This window comes from Pristiophorus japonicus, chromosome 21, assembly GCF_044704955.1.
Source record: "Pristiophorus japonicus isolate sPriJap1 chromosome 21, sPriJap1.hap1, whole genome shotgun sequence".
Taxonomy (NCBI): domain Eukaryota; kingdom Metazoa; phylum Chordata; class Chondrichthyes; family Pristiophoridae; genus Pristiophorus; species Pristiophorus japonicus.
Window position 1 is genome coordinate 92,491,047 of NC_091997.1, and position 18,809 is coordinate 92,509,855.

General features: G+C 42.9%; 1 protein-coding gene across 7 annotated transcripts in view; it reads right to left on the reverse strand.

Moving 5' to 3' along the window:
* The window catches only part of herc1 (HECT and RLD domain containing E3 ubiquitin protein ligase family member 1), a 284,132-nt gene that overhangs the window by 88,492 nt on the left and 176,831 nt on the right, over nt 1-18,809 (reverse strand). For 6 of the 7 annotated variants that reach the window (XM_070865234.1, XM_070865229.1, XM_070865232.1 and 3 more), the window contains 8 exons: nt 18,563-18,739; nt 18,164-18,403; nt 16,519-16,602; nt 9,993-10,507; nt 7,834-8,633; nt 4,533-4,731; nt 3,910-4,070; nt 894-1,010 (listed from right to left, as the gene is read on the reverse strand). In XM_070865234.1, coding sequence (XP_070721335.1) covers nt 894-1,010; nt 3,910-4,070; nt 4,533-4,731; nt 7,834-8,633; nt 9,993-10,507; nt 16,519-16,602; nt 18,164-18,403; nt 18,563-18,739 — 2,293 coding nt within the window. The remainder of the gene's footprint in view (nt 1-893; nt 1,011-3,909; nt 4,071-4,532; nt 4,732-7,833; nt 8,634-9,992; nt 10,508-16,518; nt 16,603-18,163; nt 18,404-18,562; nt 18,740-18,809) is intronic. The other variant, XM_070865230.1, reaches the window with a different exon arrangement.

Below are 18,809 nucleotides of genomic sequence, written 5' to 3' on the forward strand. Positions count from 1 at the left end.
TGAGAGAAACATAATTCAAAAACAATCCACACCAATTAAGAAAATGAGCGAAGGAATGGCAGAGGAATCAGCAAGCACATGTATGTGATGAAAGGGTGTCCTTCAGCAAGGATGGAGAAGAGAAAGGATTACGATAATTTATAAGGATATAAAATCTTAAGGATGCCATAGTGTACTGTCAGCTCATATCACAATCTTTTTCCGTTGGCTGGTATAGATTGTGAGGAGCAGTGATTTAAACAGTGGTACTTAATTTCCACTAGTGGGTGTTTTACTGTCAATTTATTCCTAGCTAAGAAAGCTACCAGCTGTAATTCAGAGTGCCACAGCCTCTTTACATGGAGCAATACACAATTAATGAAGCTGTTGGTCAACAGAGCTAATACTAGGATTATTTCTGAGGACGTGCATATAGAACTTGAGCAAGATTACTTTGATCTTGTCTGGCTCACTGAAAAAGCCACATTTAAAATACTGTGTGCTATTCCTTCAAAGAGACATGGTCATGCTGGAGAGAGTTATGACAAGGATGCTTCTGGAACTTGGGGCTGTGCTACGAGGAGAGACTCTCAGAGCTGAGCTTGTTTTCACTGGAGGAAATAGAGTGGGACATGATCCAGGATTTGAAAATGCTGGGCTGCCCAATTGTAGTTGGAAGCAGAGTATCTGACTGGGCTGTGAGTACAAAATTAAAGGACAAGTTGAAAATTAAAACAGCTTCAAATAATACTAGGTTAGAGGAAACTTCCTCCCTCTGACGGGTCTAGTGCATGTTTTCTAATTCCATGCTTTAAGTGTTCTTCTACAAAAAGTTTCATTCTTACAAAACAGGAAATTAGCCGATATAGTTTTACATGTTTGATGAGTTCATTACTGTATACAGATCTAGTTACCTGTGGCTTCCATGGCTTTTGTAATCTGTCGGAGTGAAAAGCCCATTTCCAAAAGAGGAACAGCAATGGGTGGTGGCGGTGGTGAAGTTGAAAGTCTGCTACTAGGATCAGAAGAAGCTAGCAAAACAAATAAAGCTTAATTAGCTAATGACACTTTCTGACAAGGTTCCTAGTTTTGAGAGAACATTAGATGCTTTCATGCCTCTTCATCCAATCTCACATCTCGTGACATTAGAAACCAGGTGTTGGAGACCATGTAAAATACAAGGAACATGTGTAGAACGTATTCTCCTCTACATGCTGTGAAAGTCTGATTCACTCATTATTTGCTCTATTTCCACTCCCACGGTTGGTCACTGGGAACAGTATGTTGAGGTGTTTAGGTTTGAGCAAGGAGCTACAGAAATGGTTTGCTGAAGAACATCAAACTGCAGGAGCTAACAATTCCAACATCATCAATACAGCAACTTCAATAACACCAACCAATCAAACCAATTTACTCTCAGACCACATCAAGGAAAAAGCTGGGTGCATCTGGTATGTGGAGAATACATTCATTTCAACAACAGACACAACTTTCCCAAGAAGCGATTCCCTTCTGCCAGCTGACAGTTATGAAGGATACAATCACAAACCAACGAGCCACTCTCGTGCTGAAGATCAGTTTACTCAGTTTTATTTCCTCTCAATATAAATAAATTAGATGGTTTTTGGTCCCTCTCAAGTCCAGCAACTTTCCAATATCTTCACAATGAAAGCTACATGCTACTTTATGTTCATTGTAGGGCCAGAAAAACACACACCAAATGACATTTTCTGGACAACGTTAAATTTCAATAACCCCTCATGCAAGAAATTTAAGTTGGGCTCAAGAACTGCTCTTTCCTTGTGTCAATTATATATTTATACACACACCACACACACACACACGTATAAATTCAGTATTCTTTTCAAAATTCTAGTCAATGGATTTAACTCTTGAAGTTTGAAAATGATTTTCAGTCAGCGGTCAATGAAGTAGATGAATGTAAAAATGCAAGAACTGAAGAACATTTACAGAATAAACAAAGTCACTGTAATCTGAGCTTCGGTTTTGATCTTGAAAGGCTACCCAAAAGGGTCAAAACGTTAGCTTCAGCAGTCTGGGCACCAGGGATGCTATTTGTTAAGGAGGTGGAAGGAATATATATCTGCTGTATGCACTGTTAGGGACGTCAGCTTTGGACCAACACAGGAATTTACATAACCTTAAGGATGCCACATAACGGGCCCTGATTTTTAGGAGCAACTGGTGGAGAACGGACTATCTTAGAAATCGCAATTCTCCACATTTTTTTTTCTGCAGTTCTAGTCAGGTAGAACAGTTCCACTTTGGAACAGAATTTTTTCTTCAAAAGGGGGCGTGTCCGGCCACTGACGCCTGATTTGAAAGTTTCCAGTGAAAACGTACTCCAAACTAAAGTAGAATGGAGCAAGTGAAGATTTTTGTAGAACTGAAAAAACCTGTTCTACACATTAAAAAATCAGGCGCAGGTTACAAATTAGGCGTCCAGAACGCGGGGGGGGGGGGGGGGGGGGGGGGGGGGGAAGTCATTAAATTCGATAATAAATCCTTATTTATACTTATACAAATATTATACAAATAAATCCAACCTGAATAAACATTTATAAGCAAAGAAAAGATTAAATAAACCATCTTCCTACCTGTGTGAAAGTGCTTCAGGCACGGAGAATGCTGCAGGCGTTCGTTCCCACGGAGGAGGGGGGGGGGGGGAAGGGAACAGCCGCCTCGTTCCCGTGGGGGGGGGGGGGGGGGGGGGGGGAGGGAACAGCCGCCTCGTTCCCGCGGGGGGGGGGGGGGGGAAGGAGACAGTGAGAAGGCTGCAAGTGCTAATGTGCTTTTATTTAAAAAAATTTCAAAAATTAAACAGCCTCAAAGAACTACAAAAATGGCCGAGTGCCAATGTTTTTTTCACACTGAGCATGCGTGAACGCTCCAACGCGCACGCGCAGCGTTGCTGGCAGGAAAAAAACTAATTTAAATAGTACCCGCCCCGTCTCACTTACAAAATCGGCGCAAGTGTAGGCTCCGCCCCCCTGGGCGCCGCGCCAGGCAGACAAGGAGCTGCAGAACGCTCCAGAATTGCGAGGTTTTTTTTAGGTGCCGTTTTAGGCGCGAAAAACGGGCGCCCAGCTCGGAGGGGCGCCTGTTTTTTTATCCTGTGGAAACTTGGGCGCAACAAGTGGTCTTCGCATCACAATCTCTGCCAATGACTCTTTTAGATCTTTTTGAAACCAAAATGACATTCCTCATTGGTGATGGCACCCTGTGCTGTCTCAGCTTATTCCTCAGGCTGTCAGCTGGCAGAAGCAGAGTGCCAAAATGCCCTTTCCACACAGAACAGTTAAGGAATAAGCCTCCATAAAAGGAGCTGTTGGAGAACCAGGTTTTGGCAACGCAGGGCCACAAGGGTCAACCTGGACACCTCACAACTGGCTCCCAGTTACAGTATGAACACCCATCCACTGGCAAGGATCATGCATTCTTTTGGCCTGACGCAATAAAAGTTTCTTTGCTGGTGGTTAAGATCTTACATGAAACTTTTCTTGGCTGTCTCAACCCAGTTCCTCGTGGACATGGATATTGAACCATATTTCCCAACTCTTAGATCTACCGCTAGGCTTCCTTCACCGCCACCCCCCTCCCCCCCACCCACAATCTGTTTACTTGCATGGAGATTGAACAAATATAAATCAACTAATATTTTCCAAATACATTCGTTTAAAAAAAAAACGTCCCCCATGACTTGCTTCAGTTTGTCTAATAAAAGTACACAAAGTATTAAATTGTTTTTATGCAATTCACTTCACTAATTTGGAAGAAAGTGATTTCCTGATGTCTTGTCAACAAAGAATGTGGATGCAACCCATGAAAGTTTTGGAATTGACAGCTGATGAAAAGAAACAGAATGAAGCCAAGCCTGTACTCAAGTCCTGTAGTCATTCACTTCAGTACCTGTTCGGTTTGTTGGTCGAGTGGGCTGGGATTCCGGTGACGTGAGACTCTGTCGTCTACCCATCTCTTCTGAAGGTGAGGTTGGTAAGGAGGAGACCGGTGGGGTCTGTGCCCGTCGAGTGGGCAGTAATGTGGTCGTTGGATAACTGGAGAACATTTGGCTGATGGAGACAATATTACAGATTACTTTCTTCTACAATACTGATCAGAGGAGCAATATTAACACTCAAACGAATGAACCACAAACCTGGTTCTCTTGCACTGGCCTAATCTTTCTCCCTCCATCTTTAAAATATCACCTATTGCTGCAGCAAACTTTCAGCACTTGTGCACAATAGCACTCACATTGCATCACATCATGAAACATTTCCTTTACAAGGCGAGGCCAGATTTCATTTTCTTTGCACCTTTCAATTTGGTTTAATGGCTAGAAATTAAAGCTCGTAACATGATGGTATTTTACAGCCATACATAAAGGCACTCACCGTCGAACAAGGGCTACTTAATAATGAATTCAAATAAATTATCGCTGAACATCTTTTTGTTTTCAGAAACAATTAAACAGATTTGAACACGTCAAATGGGTTTTCCCCGCAATGTCGGAGGAGTGTGACGGCACATACCGCAGTAGGCTGAGTGGCATTACACTGGGCGATTCTGAGGCAGGCACAGTTTCTGTGTCAGTGACAGGAGTGGTCGCAGTGGTGGTGTCCTCGAGAGAGCTGCTCATGAATGAAGTGGTGCTGGAGGCAGAAGGGCTGGTGGTCACAGGGGTCTGTGCCTGCATGGCAGCATCCATTTCCTCAGGCTGCTGGGAGACATCTGCCAGGAATTTACAAAACCAGTAATAAATGAATAAACCGCAACTTCTATCACAGCCAAACATTTTCTTCCAATTAAAACGCAAGATCCATGACCTGTGCAAATGAAGCAGATTCCTTTCCATGAATAATGGAACAGACTGAACTATATAAACCTGGGCAACTCGCATTCAATCTAGGAAGGTAGCATGGGTAGTTGAATATAGGGTTAAAAGTACATATTTTGGAATCCAGTTTGAAAGCAATAGATTGGGCAAAGATTTATTGGATCAACTCATTCATAATCTCTCAGCAACCGTCATTTCCACTGCTTTTAGTACACGGTGTGCAAAATATGGGCAGTAAAATCACATTACACAAATTCAAGTGTAGAGCTTCAGATAACTTGCTTCAGGGTACTGCATCGCCCCAGCGATAAGTTAAGATTGTCAGAAAAGTTGCTCATGAGCAAAACGGAAGCACAGATCAGCAGGCATTTAGAGGGTGTTTTCCCCGTGTGTACACAGAGCAAAACAGTGAGTGAGAGTGAAGCAGGTCTCCCCACTTCACACTCACTTCAACCCCATCGTTAACCAGTGATGGACAGACAGAAATACACCGAATTATTCCTTTTACTGGAGAACCAATTCACTTTTGTAATGAACAACAGCTTTAATTAATTGTGGATTTCACAATCTTCCCTGTTCAACCCCTTGGCCATAACACGGGAGAGCGTCTTCTAAATCAAAAACAACTGACTGGAGAAAGTCTAACAAAAACCCTAGCTCCAAGAAAAAGCAACGTTGTCATCTTCTCCCTGTACTACAAAATAAAGGAATGCACATCAACAACTAACACTCTCACGGACCTCCAACCAGCCAGCTACTTTGGGAGTAATATATTTGCATGGACAAAGGATTGGTTAATGGACAGAAAAGTGAGTTGGAATAAACGGGTCAATTTCACATTGGCTGGTTGCAACTAGTGGGGTGCTGCAAGGATCAGTGCTGGGGCCTCAGCTATATTATGCTCTATATTAATGATTTCGTTTGCTGACGATACAAAGTTAGATGGGAAAGTAAGCTGTGAGGAGGACACAGAGATAAAGACAGGTTAAGTGAGTGGGACAGTATGTGGTAGATGGAGTATAATGTGGAGGAAATGTAAAGTTATCTACTTTGGTAGGAAAAATTAAAAAAGCAGAATTTAAAAATAAATGGAGAGATTGGGAAATGTTGGTACTCAGAGGGACCTTGATGTCCTTGTACACAAATTACAAAGTTAACATGCTGGTACAGCAAGCAATTGGGAAAGCAAATGGAATGTTAGCCTGTAGAGGTCAGAAGCAGTCAACCCACAGAATCGCAAAACATCAAAAGGCAGTGGGTTACAGGGCTCCAGGTGATGCATTTTGGCAGAAGGGATAGGGAGAGGCGATATAGACTTAATGGCACAGTTCTAAAGAGTGTGCAGTGACTGAGGGACCTGGGGATTCATGTGGATAGATCTTTGAAGGCATTGAGAGAGTAGTTAGCAAAGCATATGGGATCCCATGCTTCATAAATAGAGGTATTGAGTACAAACGCAGGGAAGTTATCCTGAAACTTTATAAAGCTCTGACTAGGCCACAACTGGAGTATTGCGTCCCGTTCTGGTCACCACACTTTAGGCAGGATGTGAAGGCACTGGAGAGGGTGCAGAGAAGATTTGCCAGAATGGTTTCAGGGATGAGGGATTTTAGCTACAAGATTAAGTTGGAGAAGCTGGGGTTGTTCTCCTTGGAGCAAAGGAGGTTGAGGGGAGATTTGATAGAGGTGTACAAGATTATGACAGGTTTAGATAAGGTACATAAAGAAAAGCGTTCCCCATTAGCTGAGGGTACAAGGACTAGGGGACACAGATTTAAGGTTTTGGGCAAGAGATAAAGGGGAGGTGTGAGGAAAAACCTTTTTCCGCAGTGAGTGGTAATGACCTGGAACTTGTTGCCTACGAGGGTGGAGGAAGCGGAGACGATCAATGATTTCAAAAGGGAATTGGATAGGCACCTGATGGAAATAAACTTGCAGGGCTCCGGGGAGAGGGCGGGGGAATGGGACTGGCTGCATTGCCCTACATGGACTCGATGGGCCGAAAGGCCTCCTCTGTGCCGTAATGACTGAGAAAGAGTTTGGAGTACAAGAGTAAATAAGTCTTACGACAATTATACGTGCCCTAGTGAGAACACACCTGGAGTACTGTGGACAGTTTTGGTCTCTTTACCCAAGGAAAATTATACTTGCCTTAGAAGGGGTGCAATGAAGGTTCACTAGACTGATTCCCGGAATGAGGGGATTATCCTATGAGGAGAGATTGAGTAGACTAGGCCTATATTACCTAGAGTGCAGAAGAAAGAGAGGTGATCTCATTGAAACATACAACATTCTTAAGGGGCTTGACAGGGTAGATGCTCGGTGGATGTTTCTCCTGGCTGGAGAGTTTAGAACCAGAGTCACAGTCTCTGAATAAGGGGTCGGCTATTTAGGACGAAGATGAGGAGAAATTTCTTCACTCAAAGGGTTGTGAATCTTTGGAATTTTCTAACGCTGAGGCCTGTGAATGCTCAATTATTGAGTATATTCAAGAAAAAGATAGATAGATATTTGGACACTAAGGGATATGGAGATAGCGCGGGAAGGTGGAGTTGAGATAGAAGAACAGCCATTATATTATTGAAATGGCCTACTCCTGCTCCTATTTCTTATGTTGTTAACAGCAGTCTGAGAATATGCTGTTCTCATGTTTTCAGTTTGTAAATGTATTTTTAGGTGCAGGGAGACTGAAAAGACAACAGAAAAGTTACAAATTGTAAAGGGAAAAAAAAGAACAAATCTGCAGAAATCTTAAATGAAGCAGCACGATCAAACTGACTAACTCTGCACTGTAGTACTGTGCTATACTTCCACACATGTATGACAATGTAATTGTACTGTTTCAGACTTTAGTTAGTTCAGCATGGAAACTATACCAGCATGACATTCACATATCTGAATTATCCACTTATCAAAACCGAGTGTTTCCTAAACCCATCAGATAAACAATGCCTGGCTTTATAACCATTAATCTGGACATTCAGAAATAGCCATACCTTGTTTAGCTTTGCCACCAAATTGATCGTCCAGCAGCGAGTTGACGATCAGTTTATATATCATGGCCTGTGCACGCTCCAGGTCAGACAGCCCCAACGCTCTCTTAATGGGCGAGCGCATGACAGCCCGCTTCACCATGTGGCGCATCAGAAACTGGAGTGCAGCTCTCATTTCCACATCGTCCTGAATAACCGGGGAGCCAGCACAGTCCGAATTGTGGCCATTCTCAGATAAAACCTTCGGGATCAGCAACAGTTCTGCATACTTGCTACAGCTAAGCAGAGCGCTAAGTGTCTTCATAGCACCAAGATACAGGTAAGACAACTGAACTGCTCGGATTTCCGACTGAACTAAGTCATGATTTCGAAGTACATGCTCGTGCAGCTTTCGTTTTCCCTCTAATAGATGATGTTGAGAATCTAAACTGAGATGCACAGAGTCCATAGTGAAAGTTGAAATGTCATTTTCTGATCGAGAACTGGAAGCGCCACCTTGCATAAAACCTTTAGTCTCCTCAGATGATTGCGTTACCACTCGCTGATCAATGGCTTCTTTAGTGAGATCGTCCTGAACGGGTTTCTGCTCCACCTCTGCTTTGTCTTCACATTCATGCCTGTGCTTCTTTTCGTGCCTCCTTGCACTCTGTTTGGCTCCATCTTCGTGAATGCCGGTTAGGTAGGTGAGGTCGAGCAGCAGAGAAGCAGTCAACCCACGGAATCGCGACACATCGAAAGGCAGTGGGTCACAGGGCTCCAAGTTGTAGAGTGGTGTGTCACTGGGTGACCAAGAAGTTGGGAAGCTTTAATCAGATTCAGAACGACACAGGAAAAAGTGAGGGATAGACAAGAGGAATGTACACAAGACTATGTTGTTACAGAAGAATAAGTACATGGATGCAGAAAGGCATGAAGTTTATGAATTAACAAACTAGTGTAGAAATTAAAAAAGATCAAATTCACTTGTTAAAGAGAGACACAAAGATAAATGGGCAACTTCCTTCAAACAGTTTTATAATCTTAAACTCCATCATCATTTATGGCACAGACAAGCAAGACTTTCAAAAGGTCCATTAATCTCACAACTTCTAACCTAGTTAACAGTGAATTTTGTTATATCCAAGAAAATCAATTACAAGAATATGGCAATTAAAATTGGGAAAATTATCAAATGCTAATTCACAATCAACATTCACACTAAGTTAAATTAGAAACGTGAGCAATCCTTGTAGAAGTCTACTCCACCTCAATATTTAAATTGCAAGACATAATGGAAATACCCAGATGCAAATGTTAAGCCTTGAGGAACAAGATGACATTTGATCTGAACAGCTAGACTTCAAGTAAGCAACTGAGTAAACTAAAGCTCTTATTTTTTCGAATATTGGAAAAGGACAATGAGCTAGACTTCTCAAATGATGGATTGCAAATCAGCTATCAAATTCACAACTAGAAATGAAGGGACATCAATTCTGTACTGTTCAATAGCTGTATAATGGGTTTTGTTAATAGGGGGGGTCGGAGAATATTTAAAAACCAATCACTATTTGTGACAATACTGAAACATAACATTTTCATTTACACAGAAAATGTTAACAAAAGTCATGCCTCCGTTCAAGTTTAAATAAAACAAATTCATAGCCATGAGCGACCATTAAGAAAAATTTGAAAATACAGCTCGAAAAAAAATCTGCCAGAGCTACATCATAAATTTACATCGTGAATATGTATATAAAATATATATTGTTGTATACTTATGTTTTATTATGGTGTTAATTTACTGTTTCCACATTCTCCAGTGAGAGCCACACAAAGGAAGATCAGACTAAAACAGTACGCTGATTCTCTAGCCAGCACTCAGTGTGGCTCACTACCGACTATGTTCTTGTACACACACAAAAATATCTATATTTTGCATACTCTACATTATTAAAAATCTCTATTATTAAAAAGTATGGCATTTCCTGCAACATTTTTCCGGCCACATGCTGTTGCTATCACCTCCATTATTAGAAAGCAGCATCTCCTCTAACTCACAGTGAACACGACTACAGGAGAACGAATAACATATACACATGTACGATAGGTAGAACGTAACATGGACACATACACTATAAACACTAGTAACCAAAACCATTTAGGCAATTCAACTAAACACTTACCTTATCGTTATTTCTGCATCATCCCACTGCACCTTGGCTGAAGTGCTCCCTTCCTTGACTACACCTAAAAGAGTAGCGTGTCTTCCTGTCTGTTTGTGAATGCACCTCCCTCCAACTCGAAGACCTGTATCCACACCACCGATTACTGCCAGCACAGGCCACACCTCAGTGCACAGGGTCCGCAGCTGGATTTCCGTCAGCTCTGCCAAACCATACTTGCTATGCTTGCCTTTTTCCTCCTCCTTACTCTCGTCTTTCATCTCCTGTTCCTCTCTGCTTTGCACAGAGCGACTCTTCTTCAATTTCTGGCTGACTTCTTTAATGCAAGATTTGACTTTCTGCAAACGATCCATCATATTTTTGTTAATGCAGTGCGTCCACTTGTCTGTACGATGCAGAATACGGATGAGTTGGATAGTGGCCTCTGCAAGCACAGTAGCTACAGGACTACATATAGGATCGCCGGGCAGTAGATCCCTTGGTGTGCCCCGCATCTGCATTTCACAGATTTTAACCTAGAAGCAAAAAAAGGTTATTAGATTTGTTGGTACATGAGGAGGGATACCCTAGCCTAGTAACAGTTGAGGGAGGGAGACGGGGCCGAGCACGCGCGGACGGGAAGGAGAGAGAGACGGTGCGAGCACGCGGGGCGGGAAAGGGGAGGGAGAGCGCGCGTGGGAAGAGATAGATCGAGAGCGAGCGAAAGAGCGCGCGAACGAGAGCAAGAGCAAGAGCGAGCGAGCGAAAATGAGAGAGCGCGAGAGCGAGCGAAAGAGAGAGAGCGAGCGCGAAAGAGAGAGAGCGAGCGAGCGCGAAAGAGAGAGAGCGAGCGAGCGCGAAAGAGAGAGAGCGAGCGAGCGCGAAAGAGAGAGAGCGAGCGAGCGCGAAAGAGAGAGAGCGAGCGAGCGCGAAAGAGAGAGAGCGAGCGAGCGCGAAAGAGAGAGAGCGAGCGAGCGCGAAAGAGAGAGAGCGAGCGAGCGCGAAAGAGAGAGAGCGAGCGAGCGCGAAAGAGAGAGAGCGAGCGAGCGCGAAAGAGAGAGAGCGAGCGAGCGCGAAAGAGAGAGAGCGAGCGAGCGCGAAAGAGAGAGAGCGAGCGAGCGCGAAAGAGAGAGAGCGAGCGAGCGCGAAAGAGAGAGAGCGAGCGAGCGCGAAAGAGAGAGAGCGAGCGAGCGCGAAAGAGAGAGCGAGCGCGAAAGAGAGAGAGCGAGCGCGAAAGAGAGAGAGCGAGCGCGAAAGAGAGCGCGAGCGAGAGAAAGAGCGCGCGTGCGAGAGCGAAAGAGCGCGCGAGCGAGAGAAAGAGCGCGCGAGCGAGAGCGAAAGAGCGCGCGAGCGAGAGAAAGAGAGCGAAAAAGGAGAGAGAGAGCGAGCGCAAGAGAGAGAGAGCGAGCGAGCGCGAAAAAGAAAGCAAAAAGAGAAAAGAGAGAAAGTGAGTGAAATAGAGAGAGTGAGAGAGAATTACAGATCACCCTAGCAACAGCCAGAGCTCAAGATTGGAGCAAGGCCTTGGGATGTTTATAGTAGCACCATACTATAAACATCCCACTACATATTATTGCAACCTACGCAAAAGGATGTTGATGTACTTATGCTGTAGAGAAATGTAAACTTGTGTGCGTATGAAATCGGCTGAAGGATGGTGCACTGACCGGAGACTACCAAATAAGGCAAGGCCATTTCCAGTTTGATAAGGAGAAAACAGTGTATTTAAAAAAAAAGGTTTTGTGGCAAGTTTTAGGAGAGAAACGTACAAGGAACATTTTCACGTTCAAATCTGCTAACAAAACTCCAATTATAAATTGCATATACTATGAAGAAACAACATTCTGCTTTTAGATTATTTTTTATGTTAATGTAGAAAATAATAAAGTGATTAAAACCATAAGGCTGAATTTGTTACTACTCAAGTGAACGGAAAATTGTTTAAAACAAGATTCAAATAGAATAGAAACAAAACACATGTACAATTCAAAAGTGATCAACATTTTTAATGACGTTGTACATTGCTGATGGAATGTTTCCGAGTTTCTTAAAAAATAACAAGCGCTAGTAACAGTTCCTTCATATCTACATAGTCATGCATCTAGTGTGCCCCCGTCCACTAAATCTGAGAAAACACTCTTCTGTTTGCAAATTTCTTGTTCATACACAGTTCATTGCTATTTTATGAATAGGAAATTGCAGCCAATGACAAACAGAACCTAGCAATGAATAAGTTGCAAAATAACAAGACTAGAAAACCTTTAAAAGAAATATTTATTTAGTATGCAGATTGAGAATGCAATACTAGCAAGGAAGAGCCCCCAGACTTTCAGCCGCTGCAATAGAACTACTGCCGTTTGATGCTTCAGGGCATCCTCCCTACAGAAAAATAGTCAACAATGCCTGGCAGGAAGTGGCATGCCCTTCAGCCTCCAACAACCAGCCACAGCTGACAGTTCCTTGAAGAAGCCACCACTGAGTATCACTCACCACACCGTTCTACAACCGCCGAGATGCCAGGAACTAGCTGGAGCAACTGCTTCTCGACCTTTTGGCTAAGATCATGCGTAACTGACCTGACAGGGGAGTAACCATGACCCCAAAGTGGTTCTCCCTGGATCAGGAAGGTGGTTCTCCTATGCTTTTTGGAAATAGGTGGGTGGGGTGGCTTGACCCATCCACCTCCACGGAGGTGTGTGGGGGGCCTGACCCATCCACCTCCATGGCACGAACCTGGTATTGCAGTACTTCCAGGAACGGTGCAGTGGCTCTCGGCCTTTTGGCTAAGAGCATTGGCGCAGAGTGATCCTTGATGTGTGCAAGGTGACCTCTGGCGTTTGTGATTTGACAAAGAATTGGAAAGATTGGCAACGAAAAATTAAAAAAAAAACGCTGCAGCAACTGATGTGGCAGAACCTGCAAAAAGGACCATCTCAACCTGGCACAGGTCGGGCCCACCTCAAAGCCAAGAGGCTCCCAAAAACACAGGCAGCCACCTCGCTTATTCTTTGCCCAAGAGGAACTAGAACAGGTTTTAAATAGACATATACTATACACTGCCACCTAGGGGAAGAACCAAAAGAGACATAAAACATGGAGCACACATCTACTGACCACTGATAGGGAAATAAAATTTTATTTCAACTTTGTTTAGAAAGTTTCTTACTGCTGGCGCAGATTAAGGTAGCAGTAGATGCATAAAGACTCGCTGGTAAGTGTGGGGTTCATGAGCTGAGCAGAGAGCTGGTGAGATGTGGCACCATTCAATTTTCTGGCCCCCACATGCCTGAACTCCACCAGTGGGAATGATCCTGCCAGTCAGAAAATATAGCCAGAAGGTGAGAAATGTTGAGAGGCAGAAACAGAAGAAGAAAAAAGAAAAAAGCAACAGAGAATTATTTAAAAAAGGAGGCAGACAAAAAGCAGGAAACTTTCGACCAGCTAGCCTAACATCTGTAGTTGGGAAAAAGCTGGAGTCCAATATTAAGGAAATAGTAGCAGGACATTTGGAAAAGCATAATTCAATCAAGCAGTCAGCATGGTTTTATGAAAGGGAAATCATGTTTGACAAATTTGCTGGAGCTCTTTGAGGATGTAACATGCACAGTGGATAAGGGGGAAACATAGAAAATAGGTGCAGGAGTAGGCCATTCAACCCTTCGCGCCTGCACCACCATTCAATATCATGGCTGATCATGCACTTCAGCACCCCATTCCTGCTTTCTCTCCATACCCCCTGGATCCCTTTAGCCATTAGGGCCACATCTACCTCCCTTTTGAATATATCTAACAAACTGGCCTCAACTACTTTCTGTGGTAGAGAATTCCACAGGTTCACAACTCTCTGAGTGAAGAAGTTTCTCCTCATCTCTGTCCTAAATGGCTTACCCCTTATCCTTAGACTGTGACCCCTGGTTCTGGACTTTCTCAACATCGGGAACATTCTTCCTGCATCTAACATGAATCCCGTCAGAATTTTATATGCTTCTATGAGATCCCCGCTCATTCTTCTAAATTCCAGTGAATATAAGCCTAGTCGATCCAGTCTTTTTTCATATGTTAGTCCTGCCATCCCGGGAATCAGTGTGGTGAACCTTCGCTGCACTCCCTCAATAGCAAGAATGTCCTTCCTCAGATCAGGAGATTAAAACTGTACACAATATTCAAGCTGTGGCATCACCAAGGCCCTGTACAACTGCAGTAAGACCTCCATGCTCCTATACTCAAATCCTCTTGCTATGAAAGCCAACATGCCATTTGCCTTCTTCACTGTCTGCTGTACCTGCATGCCCACTTTCAATGACTGATGAACCATAACACCCAGGTCTCGTTGCACCTCCCCTTTTCCTAATCTGTCACCATTCAGATAATATTCTGCCTTCGTGTTTTTGCCACCAAAGTGGATAACCTCACATTTATCTACATTTGCCCACTCACCTAACCTGTCCAAGTCACCCTGCAGCCTCTTAGCATCCTCCTCACAGCTCACACTGCCACCCAGCTTAGTGTCATCTGCAAACTTGGAGATATTACATTCAATTCCTTTATCTAAAATCATTAATGTATATTGTAAATAGCTGGGGTCCCAGCACTGAACCTTGCGGTACCCCACTAGTTACTGTCTGCCATTCTGAAAAGGACCCGTTTTTCCTATTCTTTGCTTCCTGTCTACCAACCAGTTCTCTATCCACGTCAGTACATTACCCCCATTACTATGTGCTTTAATTTTGCACCCTAATCTCTTGTGTGGGACCTTGTCAAAGCCTTTTGAAAGTCCAAATACACCACATCCATGGATTTTCCCTTGTCCACTCTACTAGTTACATCCTCAAAAAATTCTAGATAATGATTTGTCAAGCATGATTTCCCTTTCATAAATCCATGCTGACCTGGACCGATCCTGTCAGCATGGATCTATGAAAGGGTGGTGGATGTGGTGTATTTGGATTTCCAGAAGGCATTCGATAAAGGTGCCACATAAAAGATAAAAGTTCACAGGATTGGGGGTAATATATTAGCATGGAGAGATGATTGGCTAACTAACAGAAAACAGAGAGTCGGGTTAAATGAGTCATTTTCCGGTTGGCAAATTGTAACTAGTGGGGTACCACAGTGATTGGTGCTGGGGCCTCAACTATTTACAATCTATATTAATGACTTGGATGAAGGGATCGAGTGTAATGTAGCCAAGTTTGCTGATGATACAAAATGGGCAGGAAAGCAAATTGTGAGGAGGACACAAAACATCTGCAAAGGGATATAGACAGGCTAAGTGAGCGGGGCAAAAATTTGGCAGTGAGTGTATAATGTGGGAAAATGTGAGGTTATCCAGTTTGGCAAAAAGAGAAGAGAAAAGCAAATTATAATTTAAATGGAGAAAAATTGCAAAGTGCTTCAGTACAGAGGGACCTGGGGGTCCTTGTGCATGAAACACAAAAAGTTAGGATGCAGGTAATCAGGAAGGCAAATGGAATGTTGGCCTTTATTGCAAGGGGGATAGAGTATAAAAGTAGAGAAGTCCTGCTACAACTGTACAGGGTATTGGTGAGGCCACACCTAGAGTGCTGCGTACAGTTTTGGTCTCTGTATTTAAGGAAGGATATACTTGCATTGGAGGCTGTTCAGAGAAGGTTCACTAGGTTGATTCCGGAGATGAGGGATTTGACTTATGAAGATAGGTTGAGTAGGTTGGGCCTATAATCATAGGAGTTCAGAAGAATGAGAGGTGATCTTACTGAAACTTATAAGATTATGAGGGGGCTCGACAAGGTGGATGCAGAGAGGATATAGTCACTCCTAGGGGGAAACTGAAACTAGGGGACATAGTCTTAGACTAAGAGACCGCCCATTTAAAACGGAGATGAGGAGGACCTTCTTTTCTGTAAATCTATGGAATTCTATGCCCCAGAGAGCTGTGGAGCCTGGGTCATTGAATATATTTAAGGCGGAGATAGAGAGATTTTTGAGTGATAAAGGAGTAAAGGGTCATGGGTAGCGGACACGGAAATGGAGCTGAGTCCATGATCAGATCAGCCATGGTCTTATTGAATGGCGGAGCAGGTTCGAGGGGCCAAATGGCCGACCCCTGCTCCTATTTTTTATGTTCTTATATGGAAACTTCTCGTGGGCGAGAGAACAACACACACCTCTAAAAAAAATATTGCAGATTAAAATTAAAGTTCCAGATGATTAGAGCAAATCTGACAGAAAAAGTTATGCTCTACGATAAAAATCACAAGATTAGTTGCGTTATTTTTACCGAGACAAATCATTTGACCCTACTATAACAAAAGCAAAATACTGCTGGAAATCTGAAATAAAAACAGAAAATGCTACAAACAATCAGCATATCAGGCAGCATCAGTGGAGAGGGAAACAGTGTTAATGTTTCAGCAAGGTTATCGACCATGGTCATAGCACCCCACTGAATCCAATATAAAAGCAACTTGAAATATTCTGTTTCATGGTGTAACACTCTCGGTATAACATATGACTTGCGGTGAGCAACCCCATAGAAGATCTACTCTTGTATAAAAAATGGCTTTACCTTTTCACCAGGGTTGCTGCTATAGAACATTACACAAGGATATAATTCAGTTGCATCCACATCTTCAAAAGCTAGTTTGGGCTCCTAGAAGGAAAATAAGATAATACGGCTATATATTTAAAGATAGAATATCAACTAAAAGGATATATCTTAATGTACTCCACATCAATGAAAACAGCACAATTTCTGCAAATATTTTCCCGAGCAATCTCCAGCGGAGCTGCACTTAGACTGGCGTACGTGGCATGGTTAAATGACAGTAAATGCTTAAACCGTGATGTAATAGAAGGCAGTAAATCTGCAGAAAAATTAATAGTCTGAAAATTACTTGAAATTTTCTTTACTTTGGTATTAAACATTCCAGTATTCCCAGGGAGCCGCAATCGTACCAAATGCAGTCAGAGAACCGTGTCCTCAATATTGGAGCCCTTTCTCCAGCCTGCACTCCCTGAAAGCACAGCTCTCTGCTCTTTGTTTTCTCTCCAATTCTCATCTCTAATTCTTTGGGCTAGACTTTCCCGAGAGCCCCTCAACGCCAGATTGCTTGCCCAGAAAAACTGCTAACGTTTGGTAAGTAACGCTGGCGAAAATTTCCACTAATCGCCTGGAGAGAGAATGGACCTTGCACCATTATTCTCGGCGGTTAAGTGGAAACTAAGTAAAACGGGCGGTTTTAAAAAAATGTAGGTCCTAGGTTGAGCCTAGGGAGGGAGGGAAAACTTAAAACATTTTTTAAAAAAATTCAAAACCATTCGCAAGACACTTTTACACCTATTCATTTTAAAATTAAAAACAAATAAAGAAAGAACCTTTAACTTATCTTTCTTTGCAGAGTATACACCTATCGCCCAGTTTAAGCAGCTTTCACAGGGCGGTTCCCTCGCCGATCTGGATGGACTTCCGCTGAGACAAAACTTACGCCCTGGCGATTTTCTTGGCGATGCACAACAGCAGTTTGGTCCCGGCAAGCATTTTCAGATTTGAGCGGTACCATTAAAAAACGAGAGGAAACTTTCGCCGGGCGGAAAAACAGCTGTACCGCCGAGAAAATCGCCGAGAACCCGCCGAAAATGAAAGGAAAGTTGAGCCCTTTATATTTTAAAAATATGGTACTTTAAAATAAATGTTGTGTCAACTGATCATTCATTCTGCAAGAAAGCCCAGTACCACATTAATACTTGGAACTGACCGATAACCAGGTGGTCAGTATCTCAATACTCCCTCTTCAACATAAACACCTCTGAATGTTCTACTATCTACATACATTGTTTAAAATCAGACCTTCGTTCAGCCAGGAGAGGCACAAATGAACTAACACCATTTTCAGAGGGATATTGAGCTTTTTTAGTGGAACAAGGGCTCCTTAGTTGTCTGAGTGAGTAGCTGGAGAAAGGGAAATCCTAAAAATCAAACCTACTTGGTCAATATTTCGGAATTCAAGACCTGCAACTGGTGAAGTTTATTTTATAAATTCCAACAGGTTAAGAAGATCTGCATACTCGGCACCTCATTTTTATACAATGATGGAAGGTACACCTTTCCTTGCAAATGTATGGATATTGGAGAATGTCGACACTAAATTGCTTTTATTGGTATAGTTTTGTTATGGGGTTTATATACACGAAGAACATTTCGATTGGCTTACCTCTCCATTTTTCCCAAATGAGATGGTCCTAGCCTCCAGATCCAACACACATGTTATGTAGTCTCCTTGAGTGAAGCTGAAGAGAGTCAGCGTCTGTTCACCATTGTGGTACAGATTGCCGCTGTACGCCCTGTACAGCCACATGTCGGAGGTAGTCCGATGGTTGAAATCATGCACAGGCCAGCGAGATACTCCAACACAGGTGCCCTCATTACCTCGATTTTCTTTTACTATATAGAACTAGAAACAATTCCAAAAAAAAAAGTTTTTATATGATATTCATGAAATATTCAAACAAAAAGACACTTTGTTAAACTGGATCAATGGAGACTCAGACTTTAAAGCAATCTGCTCCTAATTAAAATGCTTTACATATTCTGCATTAAATGATGGATGTACCTTCCACTGATAGCATCCAGAAGTGATTCCAGTTGATGCTAACCCATAGCCCTTTCCACCACTACCATGGGTCAGAACCTGTCCATTCTCTACCACACAGCACTGGGTTTTCTCAGGATCAAATGACACCTCCTGGATAGGAAGATTTTCATCTTCTTCCTCTACTTCTCCCTGCTTCTATCATAGTTGCAACAAGAAATCATAAAACAAGTCTGTCACAGTAAAATACAATTGTACATTATCCATC